General features: G+C 43.7%; 1 protein-coding gene and 1 long non-coding RNA gene across 11 annotated transcripts in view; one reads left to right on the top strand and one right to left on the bottom strand.

Annotated features, from left to right (window-relative positions):
* PDLIM5 (PDZ and LIM domain 5) overlaps positions 1-9,197 on the bottom strand; it is a 131,813-nt gene extending 122,616 nt beyond the window's left edge. For 2 of the 10 annotated variants that reach the window (XM_041424430.1, XM_041424440.1), the window contains exons 1-2: positions 3,545-3,700; positions 571-706 (exon numbers count right to left, since the gene is read on the bottom strand). In XM_041424430.1, coding sequence (XP_041280364.1) covers positions 571-666 — 96 coding nt within the window. In that variant the 5' untranslated portion in view covers positions 667-706; positions 3,545-3,700. Of the gene's footprint in view, positions 1-570; positions 707-1,281; positions 1,346-1,390; positions 1,532-3,544; positions 3,709-9,176 lie in introns of those variants that run through there. The other 8 variants (XM_041424433.1, XM_041424435.1, XM_041424441.1 and 5 more) reach the window with 8 other exon arrangements.
* On the top strand, positions 3,694-23,151 carry LOC121346549. The gene is made up of 4 exons (XR_005954091.1): positions 3,694-3,741; positions 10,064-11,776; positions 12,267-12,450; positions 22,576-23,151. It is a non-coding gene; the product is annotated as an uncharacterized LOC121346549 (long non-coding RNA).
* Positions 23,152-23,671: the final 520 nt, after the last annotated feature.

Raw genomic sequence — 23,671 nt, 5'->3', positions numbered from 1 at the left:
AAACACTCATGAGAAACTGGCACGTTCACTCAGGCACATATTGATGAACTGCTATTTACAGCTACTGTCATTTAAGTACCATTTTATTACAAATAGTAGGATTTGTAATAACAGACATCACAAGATCCTCAAGCAGCTAAGGGCTGCTGAATAAACAAGTGTAACACGAGTGATTTTTCCCCACTGTTTCTCATTTGAAATGCACAGGCTCAGCCCAGCAAAGTAAATTGCTTGTTTCCTGTCAGCCTTCAACCTCTGCATCTCTATTTTCTGTATGGGAACAGGGAAGGGAATTCAAGGGTAATTTCTTTCGTTATTTGAATAAATAAATGCAGATAAAACAACCGTTTCAAATTAACAAGTCCTTCCTAAGCTAATTTTCTTGGAGCCTTTATGCAATAAAGATTTATTTTCCCCTTTCTATCCCTCCCTCCCCGACCCCCAAAAGCCCTCCAAGCCACAGGGCAAGCTGAACCCCAGTGTCTATAATTAATGGCTTTGTCTGAATGTTGTGGGTTGGCCACAGCATAACAGATACCCACATGCAGGAAAAGAAGCAAATGCACTTACTCGAGAGATAGACAGAGGCACATTGAAATCCTTGCCCCCTTGAAGCCTGAAACCCCAGGGAGCCGGCCCGACCAAAGACACGCTGTAGTTGCTCATGATGTTTAGTATTCACGGACCAAATCCAAAGAACTGATGCCTGCAGAAGAGGATTAGAGATTTAATTTAAAGATTATAAAAACAAAAGGCGCTGTCTGCAATTTTGAAAACCTTCTTTCGTTGGCTGTATTCCCCTCCCCCAAAAACAGCCAAAAACTCCACACCAGGTCTGTCACGACTTGTGCTTTACTCCCCATATGTTGTTTCCCTCCACAATTTAGGAAGAAACAGAACTGAGAGAACTGTCGCTAGCAAAATGTTTGACAACTACTTTTCACTAACAAAACACAGTGTGGGGCAGGGGTGGTAAAACCATCCAGCATTAAAGCTCAGCTTAAAAAAAGTCAATATTGAGACAAGCATGAATTGATAGCATCCCTTAAACCAAAGTATGGAAGACATTAGCACTACTAGCACATTCATTTCTAACAAAATTAGTATCATATGCTGCCCTGTCATCAGCTCAAAGCTTATTTCTAAACATAACAATGCCAAAAGCATCACAACTTTGCAGTTAGTCAGAGGAAAATAAAGTCCCTGTGACTTTCTTATTTTTATAGCATAGCTTCATAGTGTCAGAACAATGTTACAGATGAGACAGGTATTAAAACCAACCCCCAAAATGAAAGCCGCGAACTAAAGTAAAATGTCCACAGTCACAATTTAATGCTGAGGAAGCAAAACCCAAGCATCTCCCTCTCCACAAATGCGGCTAACAAATTACCTTTAAAAGGCAACTGAGATTATTTAAGTGCTGTTCAGCGTCAAAGATAAGGGCTTCAGTTCCACCTCAGATAAGTAATGTTACAATGACATCTTAGGTAGTGGATGCCGTCTATTTTTGTATAGTTGAAGCCCGGCAGGAGCACACCAGGGCAGGCTGGTGTAAGACTACACCGGGGCACAGCCAGATTCCATACTCATATAGGGACATTTAAGGTGGACCTTCAGCCAAGCAGCAGCAGGCGGCTGCAAACCCCACCAAACTTTGAAAAGCCCGGTTTTAGCTGTTCATAGGCTGCAGGGGAGCCACGTTAGTTTCTCAGAGGAGGCGGATTTTTCCAAATGCAGCGCACCCACAAGAAACACGAGGGCAGGGCAGTCGCACAGCCCCCATCGATGCGAGGACGTCACTCCCCAAGAGAGCCATCCACAACACACGTTTTTGGGTTCACCTCCCAAAGCAGCAGACAGCCACTCAGATTTTTTTCTAAATCAGTGAAGTTTTATTCACACCGATGGCCACTCAGGTAACCAAAGCAGGGCTACTGGCATTAGACAGCACGATATATATACATATATATTACGAAGCAGAATCTGGAGCTTGTACCAGAGGCGCCTGAGTAACTGGGCCATTCCCAACCCACCACTGCCTGCTGGCACCCAGCAAAGGGGCAGCTCTGACCCCAGGCTCTGACTCGACCCACCCTTAATAACCTTGACAAGCACCAATGAACAGAAGGGGAAGGGCACAAGATTAAGCTCGCCTGTGGCTAAAGAGGAAGAAAAGACCCCGCCAAGTTCGAGCCAGGATTCTTAGGAGGCTTGCTCACCACTAAAGTGAGAACTAAGCTGTTTAATTGCCCTGCGCACAGAATTCTTTCAAAAAGAGGATCTGAATTAGTCACAGATTTCCTTCTGCATAAAAATACACATTCGGTTCACTCCCGCTAAATGAAATCCTCTGCAGTGACAGGTCACTGTAAATTATGAGACTGCAGAAAAGCAAGCCACATCGGCTGACCAGCATATAGTGCAGCTGTTTCACACAGGTGAGCAGGCTTTACCTAGCAATTGAAACTAAAGCACCTGTGTAGCTTTCTCCTTTTTTTTTTTTAACTGAGCATCAACTAGTTACAGCTACACACCCAGGAAAAATAATTAATTCTGCTAGGAATTGATACCATTCTTTTTCATTTGTAGCAACTAGAAATAGGAGGGAAGAAACTGCGTGCTGAAATACAGTGCATCACACTCAGCATCACTCATCTTTCCTTTCTCACCCCCTTCATTCTGGTATATCTGCAACTCTAGCCTGACAGATAACAGATACACTAAGAAGGAACAGCAAACAAAGAAGACCCGCTCCAAGTTTATTTAACAAATTTCTTAAAATGTGCCAGCTAAATGGAAACACCGCGAACCACCAACCTCACTTCACGTACGGAGCACTGTGCAAACAAACCAGCTAAGGGTGACATTGTGCAACTTTCCTTCAGACGATCAAACGCTCGGTGGACTTGCGTCTGGAAGGGGGAATTTCAAATCCCGCACCGCTGCCGGCCAGGGCGCGGAGCCGCCGGTCCGCAGCACCCAGCGGGGCCCTCCTGCCCCGGGGCGGCCGAGCCTGAGGAAGGGCGCGGGCAGCGCCAGCACAAGCCCCCGTACACCCCATACACCCGCTCTGCCCACCTGCCCGGGCCGAGGAGCCCCAGGGCCAGCGCAGGCTGGGGACCAGAACTCCCCCCAGGAGCGCTCGGTCTCGGCTCCAGCGCTCCCAGAGCCCCAGCCGCTCCAGAGGCACCCGGCGTGCAGCCCCGGGGGTACCCAAAGCCCGGGGAGCGGGGCACACCGGAGCCCTGTGCCCGAGCAGCCCTACGAACACGGCAGCGCTCGGCTGGCGGCGAGGAGCGCCGCAGGTGTCCCGCAGCCCGGGCTCCCGAGGCGCTGCCCCGGGGCCGGGCCGCGCCCCCGCCGCACCCCGGCACCCCGGCCGGGCGCTCCGCCACCACGGCAAGCTGCGCGCCCTGCTCACAGAAGCTAAATGAAACGCAAATAAGCACCGAGGAGCTTTACAAACCGCGCCCGGCCGACTGACTTTTTGCCTAATTCCCCCCCTGGTTATTTTCTGTTCGCTTTCTGCCGCCCCGGCACTCACCCGGCGGTGCGGCACAGCGCGAAGAGGCGAGGACACCGCGGCGCGTCTGCGAGGCGGCAGCTCCGTCCCCCCGCTCTTGTTTTCACTTCCGTCTCCCGCCGCTCCTCCCCTGGCCCGGCCCGGCCCAGCCCTGCCCGGCCGCCACGGGACGGGGCTGCGGAGCGGGGCAGGGGCCGGAAAGCCCGCGCGGTGCCCAGGTTTGCCGTGTTGTTTGATTTGTTTTGGTTTGTTTTTAACGGGGGAGCGCTCACTTTCGCCCCGCTGTGATTTACGCACACGCAGCTGCGGGCGCACCTGTGAAGCGCAAGGGCGAGCGGGGAGGAGCCGCTCCCCGTGTGCCCGTCCTGAGGGAAGGGGCTGCGCTGCCGGGCAGGGATGGGGGGAAGCCGCGGGGCAGCCTGAAGCGGAGCAGGAGAGACTACGAAAAGAGGGAGTTTGGCTGATTTAATGTGAGGAATGACAGGGATGTACTCGCCCCCTGAGGACATCAAAGTGGGGGAACGGCAGCGAGGCGGAAGAGCTGACAGAAGGCTGGCACAAGAACAATCAGGTGTAGAGTAGTCATGCATAAGATCAGCTCCGAAATTGGAAGGGATCCGCCACAAATTAATGTCTCTGGCACAACTTCGCTGTAGGAGTGGGTCCATTAAATGAATCAGGTTCTAAGGTGATGCTTGATCAGGTTGTTATAGGACTAATTTTTTAACAAGAGGGCTGTCTAGCTGGGAATGCAGCTGGGAATCCGTGGAGCGGGGTGGGCTGGCTGGGAGAGCACTGCTGCTGCCTTGGGAGAGGCAGGAATAGGGCGAGGATGAAACAGCAGTGGCACTTCAGAGTCACATTCAGCCGCACCTCCCAGCTTGGGGAGGCTTGAGGTTCCTGCCAAACTTCACGTGCGACAAGAAGTCATGACAAGCAAAAATGGCTGTGAAAGAAATGTGCATCTAGTTAACAGTGCCATTATCAGTTCGATGCAAAGGATTTCAGTACCCTCCTCAAGCATGGATTTACTGTGGAGAAGGAGTGCAGAAGAAATCCATCCAACACAACACACAATCCTCATAATGGACAGCCCTGCCTCTGGCCCCAGAGCACTGTCCCTTGCTTTTATTATCACTTGCACAGCTTTGAGCCCGATTTTGGCCCTGCTGTGCCCATTGCCCTCACAGGCTACCCCAAACAGGAGCCCTCAGGCTGGAGCTGGTGCTGGGTTAGAAGACCTGTGCCCTAGGTGCCTGGGTGTGCATGAAACCAGGCCCTGGCTCAGTGAACCTTGACAAGTGTATTTTAACAGTGTCCCACTGAGCTGTGTGTCTTTAGAACAAATGCGCCTCAAATAGCATCTCAAAAGAAAAGCATCTAAACCCCCCACTACTGTTGCCAAACCACTGTTTCAGAAACTTTCCTTCCTTAGTCTGCTCTTTTCCTATTAAGTCTCTCCAATTGGGTAAAACTAAAAATCCCTGTTACACAAACAGACTCCCACATGATTTTAATTCATGGAGGTAAAAATTACCCAACACAGGGATTTTTCATTGTGTCACAAGGGCTGTAGGTCACTCTCAAGCTGTTTTATTTATTGGAGGAGAAAAAGCTCCAGGATCCCACACCCCGGTGTGACTCACGTGATATCTCCTGTGTCAGCATGTCCCTGTACTGACTGCTTGGGTAGCAATCTGCTCTCAGCTCACCAGGGCACACAGCCTGTGGTCCTGCTTGATTTTGCATTGTGCCACGTTAGTGAAAAACATCCTTTTCCACTTCAGTTCTCCCAAAACCTTCAACTTTTGCTGTTGGAGAAGTAGCTTGCACATGCAGCATCTCAGGACAGTGTTACATTAATTCATCGTGACCGAAGAAGAAGGTGCAGAGAGACTTTTGCTGCTTGGTGTTGCAGCAGGTTTCAGCCCCGGCAAGCCTGCACGCAATCTGCTCCATACCCACCCATGGCAGCAAGGCCAGTGCCACTCCCAGCTCAGAGCTGGCAGTCTCATCTTTGAGTCCGTCATCACTTCGCTGTGGCATGATCAGTTTGTAACAAATGAATCTGTTTTCCTTTGCCTCCAGACACAGGGCACAGAAATAGAGGCAACTCATTCGCTCGAGATCGCTTCATTCTTGGTTGCTTTTCAAATATTCTCCTCTTTGAGAAAAAGCTTTTCATTAAGATGAATAGCAAAATTAGAGATAGTAAGTTGAGCAAGAAACTTCGGCAGCAGCTAGAACTGTGGCCTGCCTGTTCTTCCTACCACTACCGGATTTTAGACAGAGCTTGCATTTTCTCCAAAGAACAAGGAAGGAAAGAGTCTGGAAATTAATTAAATGCAGTAGTCAGCTAGCCAGGCAGATACAGCCTATCTCAGAATTACTCAGGCACTTAAGCCTCCTTTAAATGCTAATGAAATGCCTTAGGTGCCAGGTAATAGGCTCTGCAAAACTGACAGAGAATATCACCTGCGGTGAAGTACAAAAAGGTATTTGTAAGTGGGAAAAGTAGCCCATAAATTATGAACAGATGAACAATGCACAGTCGAATTATTTTTAATTAAACACCAGTTAATGTAACATTACCCTTCTGTGCGCTGAAGCATTCAACTACAAGCTGTGCTGTTACTGCACTGCTACTTTCACTTTTGCTTTTCTTCCAAAGGTAAAGCTAGTGTAAATATTTACATTCAGCATATAACTGCTGTTCAGCACAAAGTAATCCTCTCTCTATAGAGGTTAATGTGAATATCATCTAGAGCATAATAGCTTAGTTCCAGTTCCAAGATAGCTCTGTGGCCAAAAACTACAATAAATTAGATAATTTCTATTTGTTTCTGTGAAGCAGGGGCTGCAGTCAGCTTTTGACAGGGCAAGTGGTTACTCTTTGGTCACAGTGAAGCCCAAACCACCTTGAACTGGTATCACAGAAGAACTTTTATTTTTCTGTTTGTTTGGTATTTTGTGGTTTTGTTGTTTGTTTTGTTCTGTTTTTCTTTTTCCTGTCCCTGTTTTGGAAAGATAGCCTGTGCTGGACTGCATCCTCTTATACATCCTGTCTACCACAATAAGTCCAGTTAGCCCAAAGACTTCTTGGCATGGGAGGAGCTGTGTGGTTGGGCAGAGTGGCTGGCAGGAGCTTCAGCATCCAGCCAGCTGGATTCACCCACCCAATCCACCTTGGAACGGTTTTGTCAGCCAAAAAAACCCTCATGGTCAAGTTTTCTCTTACTTGTCACCCTTTTCTCTCACATGTTAGAGCCCTCTTCTCCCCACAGCTGTGCTTACCATCTTCACCACTTGTCATCAGCCCATTTTCTCACTGAAGCATGTTTCTTTGTGTTACTTCTGCTGTAGCTGTGTCCTCTGACAGCAGTTTGCTCCTCAGCGTGATGATCAAGAGAGTTTTTAAGCCCATGGTTTTCATCAGATTGAAAATTTAACAGTGTTGGTGTTCCCACTCTAGCCATTGAAGCTCTTAATGTTATAAATGGATTTATTAGTCTTTTTATACCCAGATTTCTTTTTTATTTCAGCTAATCAACCCTTCTTTAATTTTTCTTTATTGGTGCTTTGCTTTGTAAAGAGAAAGTAATATTGACTAATAAAATACTTCTTATTTACAGTGTCTCTAGAATCTTGGTAAATTGCATAAACAGAGGAAATGTATGTTATTACTGGACTTCTTTGTAGTGACTGAGCAGACACATTGGAGCCTGGTCATTCCTAGTTATAAGCTAGGAATATCTGGTTTGTTCCCTCCTCCTCAGGTAAAAGAAGGACCACCTATGTGGATGCCACAGCCCATGCCACAGGTTCAACATTTCTACTTTGTGTGTCCAAGCCAATGAAACAGCAACTAAACCTCTTCATTCCAGGAAACACAATTAACCTTTTCAGAAGCTTAAGGTTATCTTCTTATCACATTAAACATGGCCCATTTTAGGGACTGAAATCAATCTGAAGCCTCTCAGAACGTCACAGCCTGAACAGCTTCATCCTCACAGCCCTGCTGTGAGGCATTAGCCTCATTTTACAGATGGTGACCAGAGGCAATAAACATTTATTCATGCAAGGAATCAACTGTCAAAGAATTGAAACCAGTTCTTCCAAATTCCTTCACCACTACTAACAACTAACTACTGGATTACTCTACCCCAGGCTGACATCGCCCTTTCTGCTTTTTCAAATGGAGCAATACATGGGAAGAAAAAAGGAGGGGAAAAAAAATCAGACTTCATATTTACTAGTTTTGACAGAATTATGGGAGTAATGCCTTCAGTTATCCCTGTTCTTACCTCTTGAAGTGAGCTGCCTGCCCTGATTTCCTTTTCCTTAATGGCAAGGAATGGTTAATGCAGAAACCTGTGGCTTGGTGTGGTTTAATTACAGTGCATCAGCTGTGCAGGAAGGGCTTGCTGAGTGATGTCTTTGAGCTATGTTTGAGCTATGCTTGAATACCAATTAAGTCGGGTTTGGCAGGTAAACAGCCAAACTTTCAGAGTGATCCTTGCAATTACTTATATTAATTAATGCCACGGGAGAGGAGATGCAGCTTTTCCTGCAGACTTGTGCATGATAGATTGCCTTGCCGAGGGAGGCAGTGGGTGCAAGCTGCAGCACAAAGAGCCTGGCAGGTGAGGAGCAGCTGGGCACAGGGGTTTGGAGAGAGGGCACAGCAGGGGAGCAGGCAGCTCCCCTGCTTTATTCCTACCAGCACCACTCACACACAAAAGCACAGTCTTTTTACAGGGTCTGTTCTGCTGCTCAGCCTGGGCACCCAGCAGATGCCATTTGGGGCTCCCCCTCCACAACCCCACATCATCCTCAAGTCAAAACCCTTCATCCAGCTCACACAACTGAACTGGTACAAAAATGAACATAGTCCAAACCAGTGACACCACCCCCCTTTATCAACAGGTCTAACAATACATTTACAAGTGTTTGGAAGTAAACTAAGGGGGAAAAAAATCAGCTTACCTTTCCTGTTGGATTCACTTAGTTGTCCTGGATTTTATAACTGCTTAGGTAAAGCCATGCAAAAATCTGTGCATACAGAGAAACCTCTCTAGGCCTTTGTAACCACCTCTAGAGTTGTTTGCGTTTTTTTTCCCCCAGAGAAATACAAAACAGGCATGAGAGCAGTAAGATCAGAGAACATGTTCAGGAGATCTTATTTTAACTGCCCACATAAAATATTATAAATATTTTAACTGCCCACATAAAATATTATATCAACTAATAGCTATTCCCACAGTAAATAAAATACAGGTAAACTTTACTGACAGAGGAGAACAGCAGGGAAAAAAAAGAAACAGCCACCAGAGAAGCTTGTATTTTACATCTTAAGAATTTGAACCAAGTTTTTACACACCAGTGTACTGTTTATATGTGAATCATTTTGCGATGATTTATTTGTGAAAACACCAGTTCCTTGTTGACTTTGCAAGGTTGGCTGCCACATAGATCTGGGTGTCACTCCCAGAAGCCTGAAAACTGCATTGTGCTGATAAGTTTGGTCAAAATTCTGTGCATAAATAAAGATGAGCAAGAGGGCCAGAAGGGACCACAGGTACACAGAAGCACCCCTCACTGTCAGAAGCAGTTATGCTCTCCATGGGTGGATCCAGGAGCCATCAAGCCTTACCCTTTTCCTCCTGAAATGCTACAGCATTTCTTCCCAAATGAATTTACGTCTTAGAAGTGCTTGTGCTTTTCTGGTCCCAGCTGTTCCCATCGGAAGGCTGTCCTTGCCTCTGTTTGTTTTAATGGCCAGCAACTTGCATCTTATTTCCAGACTAAGTTTAGTCACATATGGGTTTAAATAGTTCTCCCTCATTGCTGTTTGACTCCTGGGTATTTTTAGAGGGAAACCATATCCCCTGTCAACCTTCATTTTTCCTGGGCTGAACAAGCCGAGGTTGCCTCAGCCTCCATTTGTAAGGAAAGATCGTGGCACTCCTGCTGATCTCAGTAGCCTTTCCTTACACCTGTTCGGATTTGTATTTTCCATGGGCATGAGACATCAAAATCATATGTAGTGTCCCAAGGGCACCTTACTGATGTCATCTTCTGCCATGGATTTAGTGTTTCCACTGTAAACATCTTGATTGATATGTCCCAGAATGACATTTCCCTCTCCAAAGGAATCCGTAACAGTGCCCCAAAGGTACTGGAGAATTGCCCAGTTGATTAAATTTTTTCCTATTTTTCTCCATATTTCAGTTTACTGATAAATTATATCCATATGTCTGCTTTACTCATCTATGCTTCTGAATTCAACTCCATTACATTGTTGTTCTTCCCATAACATTTTTTTCAGATCTTCCTCCCTCCTGATAGGGCCTCCCAGCTTCTGTCATCCACAAATATCATTAGCAAACTTGCAGTCTTTGTGCCTAGTTTACTGTGAAAAAATTAAGCAGGAAAGCTTTCAAAACCTTTTAATTTTATAACCATATATTTATATAATTACATACAAATATGTAAACAAATGTCATTAACTACCTTTCTGCATCATACTTCTTGTTGCAGTCTTCCCTGCTCCAGTCTGGCACCTGCTCACCTGGCATAAAAATGATGGCTTTGGCAGTGTAAGGATTGAAGCAGAACATCAGATGCTGTCCTGAAACCCAGATGAATGAAATCTGACACATTGACTTTGTTTATAACCTCAGTGACAGGACTGCTGTGAGGTTGGTCTGACACAGGCTGCTCTTGGCAAGAGCAAGAAGCCATGCTGGGAGGAAAGCGCAGAAGTGCTGCGAGCCGTGTCTGGAGAGATGTTCAGACCAGAGCCACAGGAGTCAAAGACTACTAAGAGGTCTGAGCAGAGATGGAAACAGAGAGAGCCAGTATTAAGTTACATTTCATGATGTCTTAGACGCAAAACATCATTGTGCTGATGTTTGCAAAGCAGCAGAAAGGGAGCACTTAGCAGTGTCATAGAGTCACAGACTAGTTTTGGTTGGAAGGGATTATAAAAGGTCATCTAGTCCAACCTCCCTGCAATGAACAGGGACATTTTCAACTGCATCAGGTTGCTAAGAACCCTGTTTGTTTCAAAACAGGATAGAGAACAAAAGAAAGATGGAGAAAACAGTATTTTAGAGTTTAAGGCTGTTAAAGTAAGGGTAAAACACTCTCTTAGAGAAGAAAATCGGAAAAGAAAAAGCTGTTGTTGAAGTATTTCTCATCCATGCTTCCTATGAGCAAGGTGGTCACCTAACATGGATAAATCAAAACTATGGATATCTCAGTTGGTCTCTGAGCTTATTTATTATATCCACATATGGAAAAATGTACTAGCCGCTTACTGTAGAGGTCAGGCTATATATAAACAACGGCAAGTGAAGCAGGACCTGATGCAATTGGCTCTAGGAGCTGCCTGTCCACAGCATCTGTGCAGCTGCAGGTGGGACGTGGAATCCCATCAATCAATCTAGGGTTAAACAGGAGCTGACAGTACTTTGGAGGAACATGAAGTGCCTGCAACCTATTAGCTGGGCACACGTCTGCACTTTCCCTCTCTTTGCACGAGAACCACCCTTCAAAGCACAGTGAAACAATCCTCTCACTCTCGAGAAGCTTTCGTTCTGAAGAATACATGGGAGTGGCAGAGCAGTGACATCAATCATTTTAAGCACAGTGTACTTGGTGAAATGCATGACACAAGTTGCACAGCAGTACCTGCAGTGTCTGTGCTAAGTGACAGAAAAATATATTAGAGACTAGTTAAAGAAACAGCTTGAAAACAGCTTGAAGGAGAAAACAGTGAAAATGAGAGGGAGAAGAGTAAAAAGTTCCAGCCACCACCTATTGTGTCTAAACTCATATTGTTTCTAAAAATACAAAAGCAGAAAGCCGGTAGGAAATGTTGATGCCAGAAAGCTTTCAGCAAGTAAAGGACCATGCTGGTGCCCAGCGTAAAATTGAGCCTCCAGTGCTCCAGGATTCAATCTGACAGCCATGTTCTAATGCCACTGCTCAGCTCCACCTCAGCTTGACCAAAACTTCAAAGCCTATTAAAATCAAGTAGAAACTTTCTGTGCCTCTGGCTCCTAAGTTTAAAATTGGCACTGGACTTTGTCTCGCATTTCGCCTCCTCCCCAGCCCTGTAGCTCGATACCCCTCGTTAGCCTGCTCGGGATGGTTTGTGTCCCTCTCTTTGGAGAACATTTGTCACCCGGAACTGCTCCAGCCCCTGCTTATTTTGCCGAGAAGGAATTTTGGCAGCAATTAGCCGAAGTGAGTTTCGGGACCTTCAGCTTGTTTGTTTGACCTCTGGAAGTAGGTGGCTAATTCAAGGACAATGGAAGCTGTCGTGTTACCTGTTCCCAACATTAAATCAATCAGGGGAGAGCGGGAGTGAAGTCAGCCTTTCTGTTTTGATAAGAGGGTGTCCAAAGATCCCTGGAATGAGTGGAACTCCAGCAGCCACTCGGGCACAGGACCGCCTGGCCTGCTATTTATACACCCGGGGGCAGGGCTGGGGAACAAAGTGGTTGTTCTGCTCCTGTTTTTTCTTTTTTTTTTAATTTGCCTGAAACTGAAGGGCTCATGGCTTTCATCATCCAGAAGTACGCATGGGCAATTTTTTTTTCCTTTATAGTGGGAAAAAAAAAAGTGTTACCAGTATAGCCTTATGTCTTCTATCTAATATATGTATTTATATCATAGTCTATATAATATATATTGTCATTAGATGTCTAAAGTTTGTTTAAACTTTCAAAAACAGAATCTCTCCAAAGACAACCTTTAAGAAAATGAAAAATGAATCCAGTATCCCATGTGTAATGATGATGTACCTGGCCTATGCTCCAGATGCCAGCAAACAGAAGATGGCTTCACTCAGGAAGTGGTTGCCTTAATGACACAGAGGGACAAGGACATCAAAGTAGGACAGCTGAGAGAGACACGAGGTACACACAAGTTCATCTTTTATATGGCAAAAGTCAAAGTAATGGCGTTTTGTGGAGTTTAATTCACATGCAGAACTATGTTTGAAATTCAGTTATACATGTATTTGTGCTAAACCCCTCTGGAAGCAGATCCACGTCATCCCAATGTTTGGAATTTTTTTAACCGGTTGGAGAAATAACTTAGTCATTGCAGTGGTTTTTGCCTTTGAGGAAGGGAGCAGTAGCACTTAGTTTCATTTAGGAGTGCCCTTTTCCTGTTGACAGAGATAAGCCCCAAGAGAGCCTCATCCAATTCTCCTGCGCTAAATATGACAGAAAAGAGTCTTTGGGAAAAGAAGTCCAGCACAAGACCCTGGGGAACACTAATTGCAAGCTTATTTTAAGTATCTTGCATGTTCTGAATAGTTTACAAGGCTGTTCCAGTTGCTGAGAAATCAGAAGTCTTGGTAATAAAGACTCTTGGGAAACTGATCCATCAGTTTTACAAGTTTACAGTGCTGCTGGAAAAGGGCCAGTGAGCTGGTCCCTGGAAATGAATGAAATATTTCTCTATTACCTCATATAGCTTGCAACACCGTGGTGGCTGAGTAACTTGCAAGTGTTACTGCATTCATCCTTGCAGTATCTGAATAATCCAGGGAAATGCAAGTACAAGCAGCTACAAAAATATTTCCACCTCTCTTTTCAGGGCAAGGTTTCCACCACCCCTAGCCCAGCAGGGGAAAATCTCAAAAAGCTCTCTCCATGGGGCACAACCGCATCCTAAGCATGGACCCTGTTCCTTCCCCCACCCCAGACTGCTCCCAAGCCTCTGCTAACAGGGCAGCAATGCTCACCTAACCTCAGTTTGCTTCCCACTGGTCTAGTCAGGGGATTATGACAATTTTCTGTGGACACAGAGGCACATACAAGAATTACCAGATTGCCCTCTATGGGCTGGTTTCCCTCATCCCACAAACCTTTGGGACTGAGACATGAATCCAACATATGGCAAGTAACACTTGGGAGCCATAGGTGCTTTTCATTAATAGCTACATGACCTATAACTCAGGCCTTCTCAAAGATTATTGCCATCATGCTATTCTTAACATTTGCAGTCACTGGGTACATATCTATGTTTTCAAACAAAAGCATGGCTCCAGCCCAGAGATTCTTTGCAAAACAATTTGCTGCTCCTTCCCCCTCCACCTCCTCTTTTCCTTCCCTCTCCACCCATATTCACATCCAAATTCGGTTCTCTCTGTTTATCTGACAGGAAGTGCCAAAGGAAAAAAATAATTGATGATGGATTTAAGAAAATAATACATCGTGTGTGCAGTACCTACACACCATAAAACACTTTACAATACCATAATCCAAAATATGTGCTAGGAGTAGGCTAATCAGACTTATTTCAAATTAGCTCGTTAGAAGGAAAAAATACAAGAAGGGCTGATTGCAAACAGAGAGAATGGAGTACATTTTCCATGTCTCACCAAAACCTTTGCAAAAAAAAATCACTTCTAACCATCTCTGTTTACAAGAGGGGAAAACAGCATGAGAAATGACTTTTTTCCTTCTTGCACAAATCAGAACTTGAGTCGAGAAACAATACACTCTGTCCTGCAGCATTAACCTTACAGCCTCGGGCACTCGATTGGAATGCCTCACAAAGCAAACAAACCCTTCTGGAGACAACAACCTCCTTATCTATTCGTAGAGAAAGGAAGAGGGAGAGGATGAGTGACTGCAGGAAACTCACATTTCATTCCAGTGACGAATTTTGACCAGCTTTTCATTCCTTGCACTGGAGATGCAAGTGCTTAAGAGGACCACAAAGACAGGGATGAGTGTACACAGCTCCTTTTAAGCACTAGGGAAGCTCTTTTTGGCAAATAAACATGTTTCCACTGTTGCTCAGTCATCAGTATCACCAGACAGAAGGCGTGGGCTTATGTTTTTTCTTTTTTGGGGTCTGTCTAGCCAGAGTTTTGCATAACTTCCTCCACCCTGTTTCACTCATCTTTCTGCAAGAATTTGAGCAGATCATCTGCATAGTGCTCTGTCTGACCTTCCCACTGATTTCTTAGGAAGTCGGGAATGCACTGATCCCTGGGCAGGCGCACAACAAACGGGGAGGGGCAGGTCCCTGTGTTGCCAGGGTCAGCTCTCATCACAAGTGCCAGCTGGTGAGGCTGAAGCAAGGTGGGCACACCAAACTGTGACTGCCAAAACTGGGGACATCTCTAGCAGTCAGGGATTGTAGTCAGTCGCTTGAGATCCTGTTAGTAAGGCCTGACTTAAGAGAAGATGTGTGGGGAAAATAGTGAGCCATATATAGTTATTTCAAGGCCTGAAATATGCAGGACTGTAAATAAGCTTTTCATATAATGGAGGTGGATACAGATGTGAATGAAAACCAGGACAAAATGAAGCATATTAGCAAAAAAAATGGTGCTGTCAGACTCACTCCACAGCTCTCCTGGATACAAGAGTCTCTTTGCCAGACTGCGGAAATTAAATTGATTTTATCTCCCTAAAGTTCAGGAAAGCATCAGACCTAGGACTGCCTGGTAAGCTATAAAACAAACTGCAAGAAAAGGGGATGGCTAAAAAAATTAAAAAAAAAAAAATTAAAAAAAAAGTAGGTAAAATCCTCCAAAAAACCTAGGAATTTAAAAGAAATTCATGTCTGTAAAAGTGTTAAGGTATGCATGGGATTGTAGGAGGGCTTCTTGCAGAGCTACTCAGAGTAGATTTTGAAACAAAGTATTAGATGTCCCATTGGCTGTGTTAATGCCAAAAATCTGTTTTCTTATTTTTGATGATAAATAACCTTAGGGGGGTTTTCCTATCCCAGAGAGAGGGTGGAATAAATTAAGGGTGGATGTTGGCAGCCTTGCAAGACTGAAATCTTGGAGCAAACTCCAGAGCAGCTGGGACAAGGCAACCTCACTGATGCTTCTGGGTGGTGTCTAGTCTTTTCACAAAGGACTGAGTGATATGAGAAGAATAGGAAAGTAGCAAACAAGGCTGTGCAACACCAGTTGCCTTGCTGTAGAAGAAATCAAACATAAAGGGAAAGGTATGAATCATTTTATATTGTCACTTTGTCTTAAAAACGTGTGATATTGAACAGAATCTTTAATCCTTGAATCTTTTGAAATAGCAGGAATAAATTACAGTTTATGGCCTTTTGCCCTTCCCCAAGTCTTTGGGAAGTATCCATTTCTCTAGCTAAGGACAAGATATTGGATGTATCATTCCAGTAGCAATCATTTTTCACATTCAGCTTAAATCCAATGGCTACACACCTCTCTTGACCCTAGATAAATTAAAAGAGCTAAAGCAAGAAGAAGGTTTAATACAAGTAACATTGCATCAGGTGCACAAACTTCCTGGAACAGCTAAAATTTACAGACAGAGTCATGGATTTTGGCAGAGCACTGGCATGTTTTGATGAGGTCACCAAAGGTGTAAAGTGACCACAAGATACGTATTCGATTATCTCTTAGATTTATAGAGGATTTGCTTGCTTGGAAAGAATTTTTAGAATGATTGGCATACACAATTTGTGTAAGCTAACGGTCTTGGGATTTTATATGCAATTCTATTTATATACAAACTGGGGGGAGTTCTGCTCCTTGTTTTAAGCTCCCACGTAGGCAGGGTTCATCTGCTGCCTGCACATTTGTTTGGACAGAACTTCGCAGCAAGTGCCAAAAGATCCCACATCAGAAGGGCAGCATTTTACTCCCACTGTAGACTGTCAGAGACCCAGTCAACAACCAGCATGGCAATAATCAAACTGCTCTAGTGAGAAATGGCACAGGCCAGCAAGGAACTGAGCAAGATTTACTTGCAGCTTTTATGTAATGGACACAGAAAACTTTATGTACTCTTGTTCTAAGAATAGCCCCCCAGTGATGAAAGGGATTTAATGGAAAGATAGCTGTAGACCCTTCATGCTTTAGAAAACATCTCACAGTCTCTAAGTGTATATTTGCTTGTCCTCATCTTTCACTTCTATTCAAAACTGTGTTTTGGCGATGCACGTGTACATCCACAAATTCCCTGAGGCTTGGAGTAAAAGCAAGGAAAGATATTCTTTGTAAGATGTAAAGAGGACAGGGTGGAGTTATTCTGCTGACATTAAGTTATGAATCCTCCTCCAGAGGACCATGTTCTCTTTCCAAGGTCTTGCCACCAGCCACAGAGGTGAAAAAAGCTCATCTGGTGATAAAAAGGATTGAAAAAAATCCTCCCTTTTCCCACAGCTGTTCCTCAAAAATGGATCTTGAGCCCCTTCAAATGGAGCTGACTGCTTTCTTCACTCTGCTGATGAGTAAAGACACTGCAAATGGAACAACTCCAGAATATCTCAACAGGGGCAGAGAAACAACGGCAAAGGACTGAAAACAAACACTGCCCACTTTAAAAGCAGGGATTGCTTACTAGAAAAATTATAAGAAAGAAAAAGGACCATGCCACAGGGGTTTTGGGCTTTTTTCTTTTGCTTTTAGAAGCTAAAACAAACAGTTTTGCAAGGATGGAAACAACATACGGAGGGAAAGGGAAACAGACTGAAGATGGGGAAGCAGATGAGGATCAGAGAGATGAAGCTTCTTACCTGTGTGCCAGATGTGGGTGTGGAGAAGACATCATGGGGCTTGCAGGTGAATTTGTTGGATTCACTCCACTGTCTGTTGTTCTCCAGCTGAGGCAACTAAGCGAGAGGCAGCCCTGCCATCCCTGTACATAGAGAGTTCAGAACAATGGAAATAAGTTAAGAATAATTACTATTTCACTAAATTTAAAGGAGAAAAATGCAGCCGAGAAAAGGCTGACCTAATGCATCCTATAGGTCCACAATAGTTTTTGTGCATATTTTGGTTTAAGAGAGATGTGCAAGGTCTGTTGTTATTTAAGGACTATTTTGGGAGCTGGGTGAGAGGCAGAGATACGGGACAAAGAACTGAAAAAATTACCAGCTCTGACAGAGCATGAAGGAAGAGTGAAGTGTGATTTTTTCCAATGCAACCTCCAGTAGCACTGACCTTCTTCCTAGGTTTACTCAGTGTTTACTTGCAGACATTTTGAGGACCACATTGCCCACCTTCCCTCTGGCTTTGTGAGGCACAGCCAGCCCTCAGCAGTGTGTGGCTGAGAGTTACCACCTACAGCCATTCCAGCTGGGAAGGTGAAGCAGACCCTGGAGAAAAGTCTATTTCTTCCTCAGATTGGGAGGTACTAGAAGAAACTCTCCCCCTGTTAGGGTGGTCAGGCATTGGAATGGGCTGCCTTGCCCAGGGAGAGGTAGAGTCACCATCCCTGGAGGTGTTTGAGAGGCATCTGGTGCTGGGTGCTGGTTTACAGGTTATGGGGTTATGGTGGCAGTGCTGGGTGGATGGTGGGCTTGGTGATCTAAAGGTCTCTTCCAGCCTTGATGATTCTATGATTTAATGAAAAAACTGCTGTTAAGAAATCATTTTCGTTAGGAAGTAGCCACAGAAAATGGATGGCAACTGCAGGCTGTGACTCAGGATCACGTCAGCTAGTGCTTTTTTACGTGATGGTTCTTTTCCTGATGGGGCTGACTCAAAAACTCTTTCTCCACTTAATGGTAATAGACAGCTATTTCACAATTTCCAACTCTTAAGCCACACTTTGCTATTTATGGCAGCATTCTCTCCCACAGATGCTGCTATCTTCTCTGCTCATAGCTAATGCCTTAAGCATCACAATTTCCTGATTTTTTTTTTTTTTCCCCAAAGGATAAGTGTATTCTTTCTGTCTAATCCAGGATTCTCACCAGTCAGCAAAAGCGACCTGGACTTGGCAATACATCTACTTTTTAGACTCTGTGAAAAGGGTCTGCTTTAATTTCATAGATGCTAAATTAGATTTTATCTTAAATATAGATCTTAGCTTTATAGCTGCTACCACTTGAGCCACACTTCTTTTATAGCAGGGGTCTGAGGTATTGCCAAAACTGGCAAGGGAGGCAAAAGGGTTTTTGCATTCTGCACACTCGTTTGTGAAATGTGATGTTGTAGAGGTTTATGAGCCAAAATTATGGCTAGACTGTGTGGGTGCCAGGATTTGCAAGTCTCTACTGCCATTACAGCTGTCACCTGCAAGAACTGAATGGAAGATTTGGAGCATCTGTGGCAAGTTTATTCCCTAAACACAAACAGATGAAACTCCCTCATTCCCAGCAGCTCCAAGAGTAGATCGCAAAAATATCAAAATTCTAGCTACCTAAAATATATTAGAAAAAACTCTTCTCTTTAGCATTAATAATTCACATATGTCAAGGAAAAGAAGTGGAAATAGATAAAACGGATTCTGTATTTTTGGGGTTTGCCTCTTTCTGGCTGCCACCTCCATCCTTGTAACCTTGGCACTGAAGATGACTGGTAGGGAGAGAAAAGGAGATGGCTACTTTTTTTAGAATCTTTGTCTAGAATAATAATTTTTATCTCCTTTTGGTCAAAAGAAGACCCTTTTATTCTCCAAGGCTTGGAGGACTCAGTAGAGGACAGTAAAGTCATAGCAGAGACAAAAGCAGATTTTTTTTTTTTTCCTGAGGAGTTTTAACCTCTTTGAAAGTTGTTGGAGCAGCTTCAGCCTCTTACATTTTTTCTGTTCTTGTAATTCTTATGTTTGGGGGAGTTTTTTATTTAATTTAAAAATAATTTTTTAGTGACTTCCCTGTCCTCTTTGGGGAAAGTTTCTCTTGGAGCCTGTGTGCCTGGTACACTGCTGCTCATATCTCAACAGCAGAAAATGGCCTTTCTGAACAAAAAAGTGATTCCCATTTTATTTTAGGGACACTGTGGGGAGAGATTTGTGCAAAGAGGAAGAGAAAAAGCAACAGCAAAGAGAAAAAAAGTCCTCAGTAAGATCTAACTGATAACTGAAAGGCAAAAAAAAATTCTATTTTATTTGGTATTTTAATAATGTTTTCATTCTTCATAAAAGTGGGCTTTAAAAAATAGCCTGAAAAACCAAGCCTAATCCTGACATGATTTTTACTGGACAACCTGAAGCCTTGCCTAGACTTGTCTGAGACAGGGATTTCAGAGACTCTTTCTGGCTTTCCGATAAAAATGCATCAGGATTCTGGGAGGATGGATCCTGAGAAGCTGGTCTATAGACAGCCTTGGCTATGGGTTCTCGAATGGGAAAGGAAACCTCACTGATGACACCTAGTGTTTTCCTATATCCCAGGAGAGAAGGCTCCTCTGAGGGATACCCAGGGGGCCTTTCCTCCCACCGGCTCTGCTAATGAAAACCACTGGAGGTGCAAGAATGGTTTATACTCATCTTCAGTAGAAGAAATGGGCTTCTGGCCCATTGTGGGTGTATAATGACCCTAAGAACAGAAACGTCTCTTTTTACCAGTTTGAAAAAGCAGCTCTAATGAATTTAACAGTGACCCTTTTAGCAGCGGATAGACAACTGTGTTTCCTGACACAGCTATTCCTATTTAGCATCTGTACAATGGCACAGTGGGAGAAAAAATTGGTGTCAGACTTTTCATCTGATATAAAGAGTTCAGCATCAATGTATGCAATATGAAGTCCAAAATTACAGCTAGGAAAAATATGGAGTGGGAGCAAGTCCATCATACAGGATCCTGTTTTTTCCTGCCAAGTGACAAGTGGAAGGTTTTCCTGGCTGTGAGGACCATGGTGTAAAGAGTCCCACATCTTTGTTTCCATTTCCCCATTTTGGGCAGGCAGAAAATCAGCCAAAGCATCTGAGAGGATCATGAAAGAATGAAAGAGTGAATGAGTTTTCCCAAATCTCTTAATCCTCAGATACTAACCCGAACAATCAGAACCAGTCACATGTATTGCAAAAGGCCAGTATCCAGACTAATTCCTGCAGAGTTACAGACAGTGGATAAAGTTTTAAGACCTTCTTATTATTTTCTTTAAGCAAAAAAAACAAAAAAAAAACAAAAAACAAACAAAAAAAAAAAAACAAAAAAAAAAAACCAAAAAAAAAAACCCAAAAAAAACCAAAAAACAAAAAACAAAAAACCAAAAAAAAAAAACCAAAAAAACCCCCAACCCACAACATGTTTTTAAAGCTTAAGAGAAGAGCACTAAACACTGAGACTAACTGAAAAGGGAAGAGGGCAAAGTTGCATTTGCCATGCCCTGTTGCATACAGAATCCTGAAAAATTCAGCCTCAGTCTACAGATACTGAAACCAAATGGAGAAAGGTACAGCATTCACACATGGGAATGCAGATAGTGAGAATAAATCAGCAGAGAATTCAATAGAGGTACAAGGCTGGCAGAGTAATGCATTGGCACAGCCTCTATTCAACAAATGAATCCTCAGGGCAGCATATTTCTGGGAAAGCTTTTGGTCATTCCTTTCTCACCACTCCCCTGCACCCCAAATGAAGCGATGACTGAGTATTTACAGCCTGGCCGTGTCAGAGGGTTGACAGTCCTGCTGATTTAAAGCACAGTTCTACTAGGAAAAGTGGCTCTGTGAATGATAACCTCATGGCTTTCTATTTATTGCATCTCACTGATTTCCAGTTCAAGTGAACTGGAAAAAAGAATGCAAATAACTCAGCTAGGTTGGTTCTTTCTGGTTTATCGGTCAATGGCAATTAACAACACATGAGTCAAGCTCTGTCTTTCCATAGCTGAGCAAACAAAAGCTGAAAGGTTCACTGTAGCTTTCTACTTTTGCCACTTAGACGACTAAATGCTTCCCTCCAGAGCTCCTTTCCCTGCAATGTCCAGCTCCCCTTTGGCTGCCAGATGCCCTGAAGCCCTCTCCTAAAGGGAGAGACTCCAGGATCTCTCTTCCCAGATAGGAGAGGAAGGAGAAGGGGATACTATACTGCTTATTGTAGAGAAAAGTGAACTTCAGGCACAATTGTAGTGACTGTTTCCCTCTACTGTTTTTCCTTAGCTCACTTCCCTGCCCAAAACTGCCATACACTTGAAATGCCCATTGTTCTTTCACTTTAGCCCTACTTAAAGCATCATGCTACTAGCTATAAATATTGCATGGCAACAGAAATGATTAATAATTCCATCAAAATAGGTGAAAGCAGGCCAGTAGGAAAAAAAAAAAAAAAAAAGGAAAAAAGTCCAATATTTTCCCTATTAATCTGGTCCATGTGTTCTCCATTTTCTTTTCCTTTAGACAAATAGCCATTGAGAATTCAACGCTGTATATAAAATATTGCAAAAACGTAACCAAGCAGCTCAATTCAGCTGCTCAAATCATGCAAGGCTAGCAGCATTTTAAGTCTGTCTCTCAATTTGGTCTTGGTCAAACTCTGAGGGGGGCTAAGATTTCATGGACCAGGACCAGAGCTGGACACAGATGGGCCACAAAGTTATTTTTTTTCTTTTATTCAATTTTTTTTTCACACAACACCTAAATGCAGAAAACTGTTCTGAACAGATTTTTCAACTTTGGAGGTTTTTTTTTTTGAAATCAAAATAGAGAAGCCTGGATTTCCTGTTGTACTCTTTCCTTCTGCTCACCCCCTTCACTCTGCTACACTCAGAGATCCTTTTCCATCAGTTTGCTTTGCTATGCTGCAGCTTTTCAAAATTTGGCTATGTTTAGGAAAACACTGAAAAGCAGCAAAAGGAAAAATGAAAAAAGGAGTACTGCCAAGCCAGAGATGCAGCTAACTGTTACCTTTAGCGAGGAAGCATGAAAAACAAGAAAGAATGCATTTAAAGATGTAAATACTTCCTTTAGAAGTATTTCATAACAACTGAGAGACAGGCAATCCATTTAAAGTAAAGCTTTAACATATTTAAGGAATCTCAGCTCTGCTTTCTCACAGGAAGCTGAACTCAAACTTTGACCTCCAGTCCTTCCATCTCTCAGCTTTAGGTCACTAACACTGTGGGGGCGGGTTGGGTCTTGGGACAATGTTTACCACTTAAAAATGGAAAGAAAAAAGGGGTTCTAGCAATCCCCAAGGAAGCATTGTTTCTTTTTGGGCAATGTGCTTTCATATGTATATGTGTATATATATTTATTATTTTCTTTTTTAAAATGAGATACATTTTTAAAGAGGCCAGTGCCAAAACAGCAACTTGATTTTCACTTTTCCTTGCTTGTGCTCACTTTGCATTTCTCCTGCAGGTCAGAACATGTGAAACTACAAATAGAGAGACAAGCACCACTTCAAAAATGCCTGGTTTTAGAAGCCTACTTGCTCTTCAATTAGCACATAGCTCTTCTGTTAATAAACTCCCATGTATCTCTGAACACAACCAATGGCAAGTTGCCTTCTCTCCCACAAAAGACACTGAAAGCAATTAGTGGAAAAACAAGTAACTGTTATTAACAGTTACATTTTCTGCCTGGGCTACCAAGGCCCATGTGGCTGTAACAACCAGCAGCTCTCAGCAAAACGAGCTACAGCAGGCTGCTGAGCCAGACAGAGCACCAGGGAGAAATCAGTCCCTCCAAGGCATTCTTCCCCCTGGCATCCATCAGACATATAGATATAAAAGTTCAGCATGTAAAGGCCACATTAGCAGACGCATCCTTAGACTGCTGCGGAGACGATGGCTGCAATCACATCATCTGCGCCCTCAAATTTACCTGTTCTTTGGAATTCTGCTTTGCAGTGTATTTGAAGGATTTCTTGCTTGACTGATCTTATTTTGTTCACACAGAAGCATTCCATTGTTTATTTCTTTTAGGCTCTTAGAGAGGGAGAAAACCCATTCCCAGAGTTAGAGCTCTGTCTTTGCAGGAGTCCCCTCACAGGCCCAATTTAAAAGCACTCAGGTGGTGCCTGATGTTAACTTGAGACACCTGCCATGGTAGCAAAGCTGAGCAGAAGAGTGTCTGAAAGAAACTGTATTATTTTCCAAGTTACCCTGCTGTGCCAGTTTTAGGGAGTTTTCATCCTGCCTCCTGTCAACCTGCCCTTGCTTCTTCCCTACTGTGTTCCTGATCTCTGCTCTGTCCTGGGCAAATATTCCAACTTTCAGCCACAACACTAAAATGTTCTCTCTCACTTCTTGGTCCATACATTTCCTGCTTTAAAATGCCAACACCTCTGTCTTTTCCCACAAAACAGTGTGCTTCTACTGTACAATAGCTTTTAGCTATACCAGAGCTTTCAGTTCCATTGTGTATTCATCTAGAAAATTAAATTTTAGATGGCAATGGTCCCTGCTACTTTTCCCTGGACAAGGCTTTGCCAGACACTTTCTCATTATGTCAC

The sequence above is a fragment of the Onychostruthus taczanowskii genome, unplaced genomic scaffold, assembly GCF_017590055.1.
Source record: "Onychostruthus taczanowskii isolate IOZ18803 unplaced genomic scaffold, ASM1759005v1 scaffold82, whole genome shotgun sequence".
NCBI classification, from domain to species: domain Eukaryota; kingdom Metazoa; phylum Chordata; class Aves; order Passeriformes; family Passeridae; genus Onychostruthus; species Onychostruthus taczanowskii.
The sequence above is the reverse complement of the archived record's forward strand: the minus strand, read 5'-3'. Positions and strand labels throughout refer to the sequence as shown.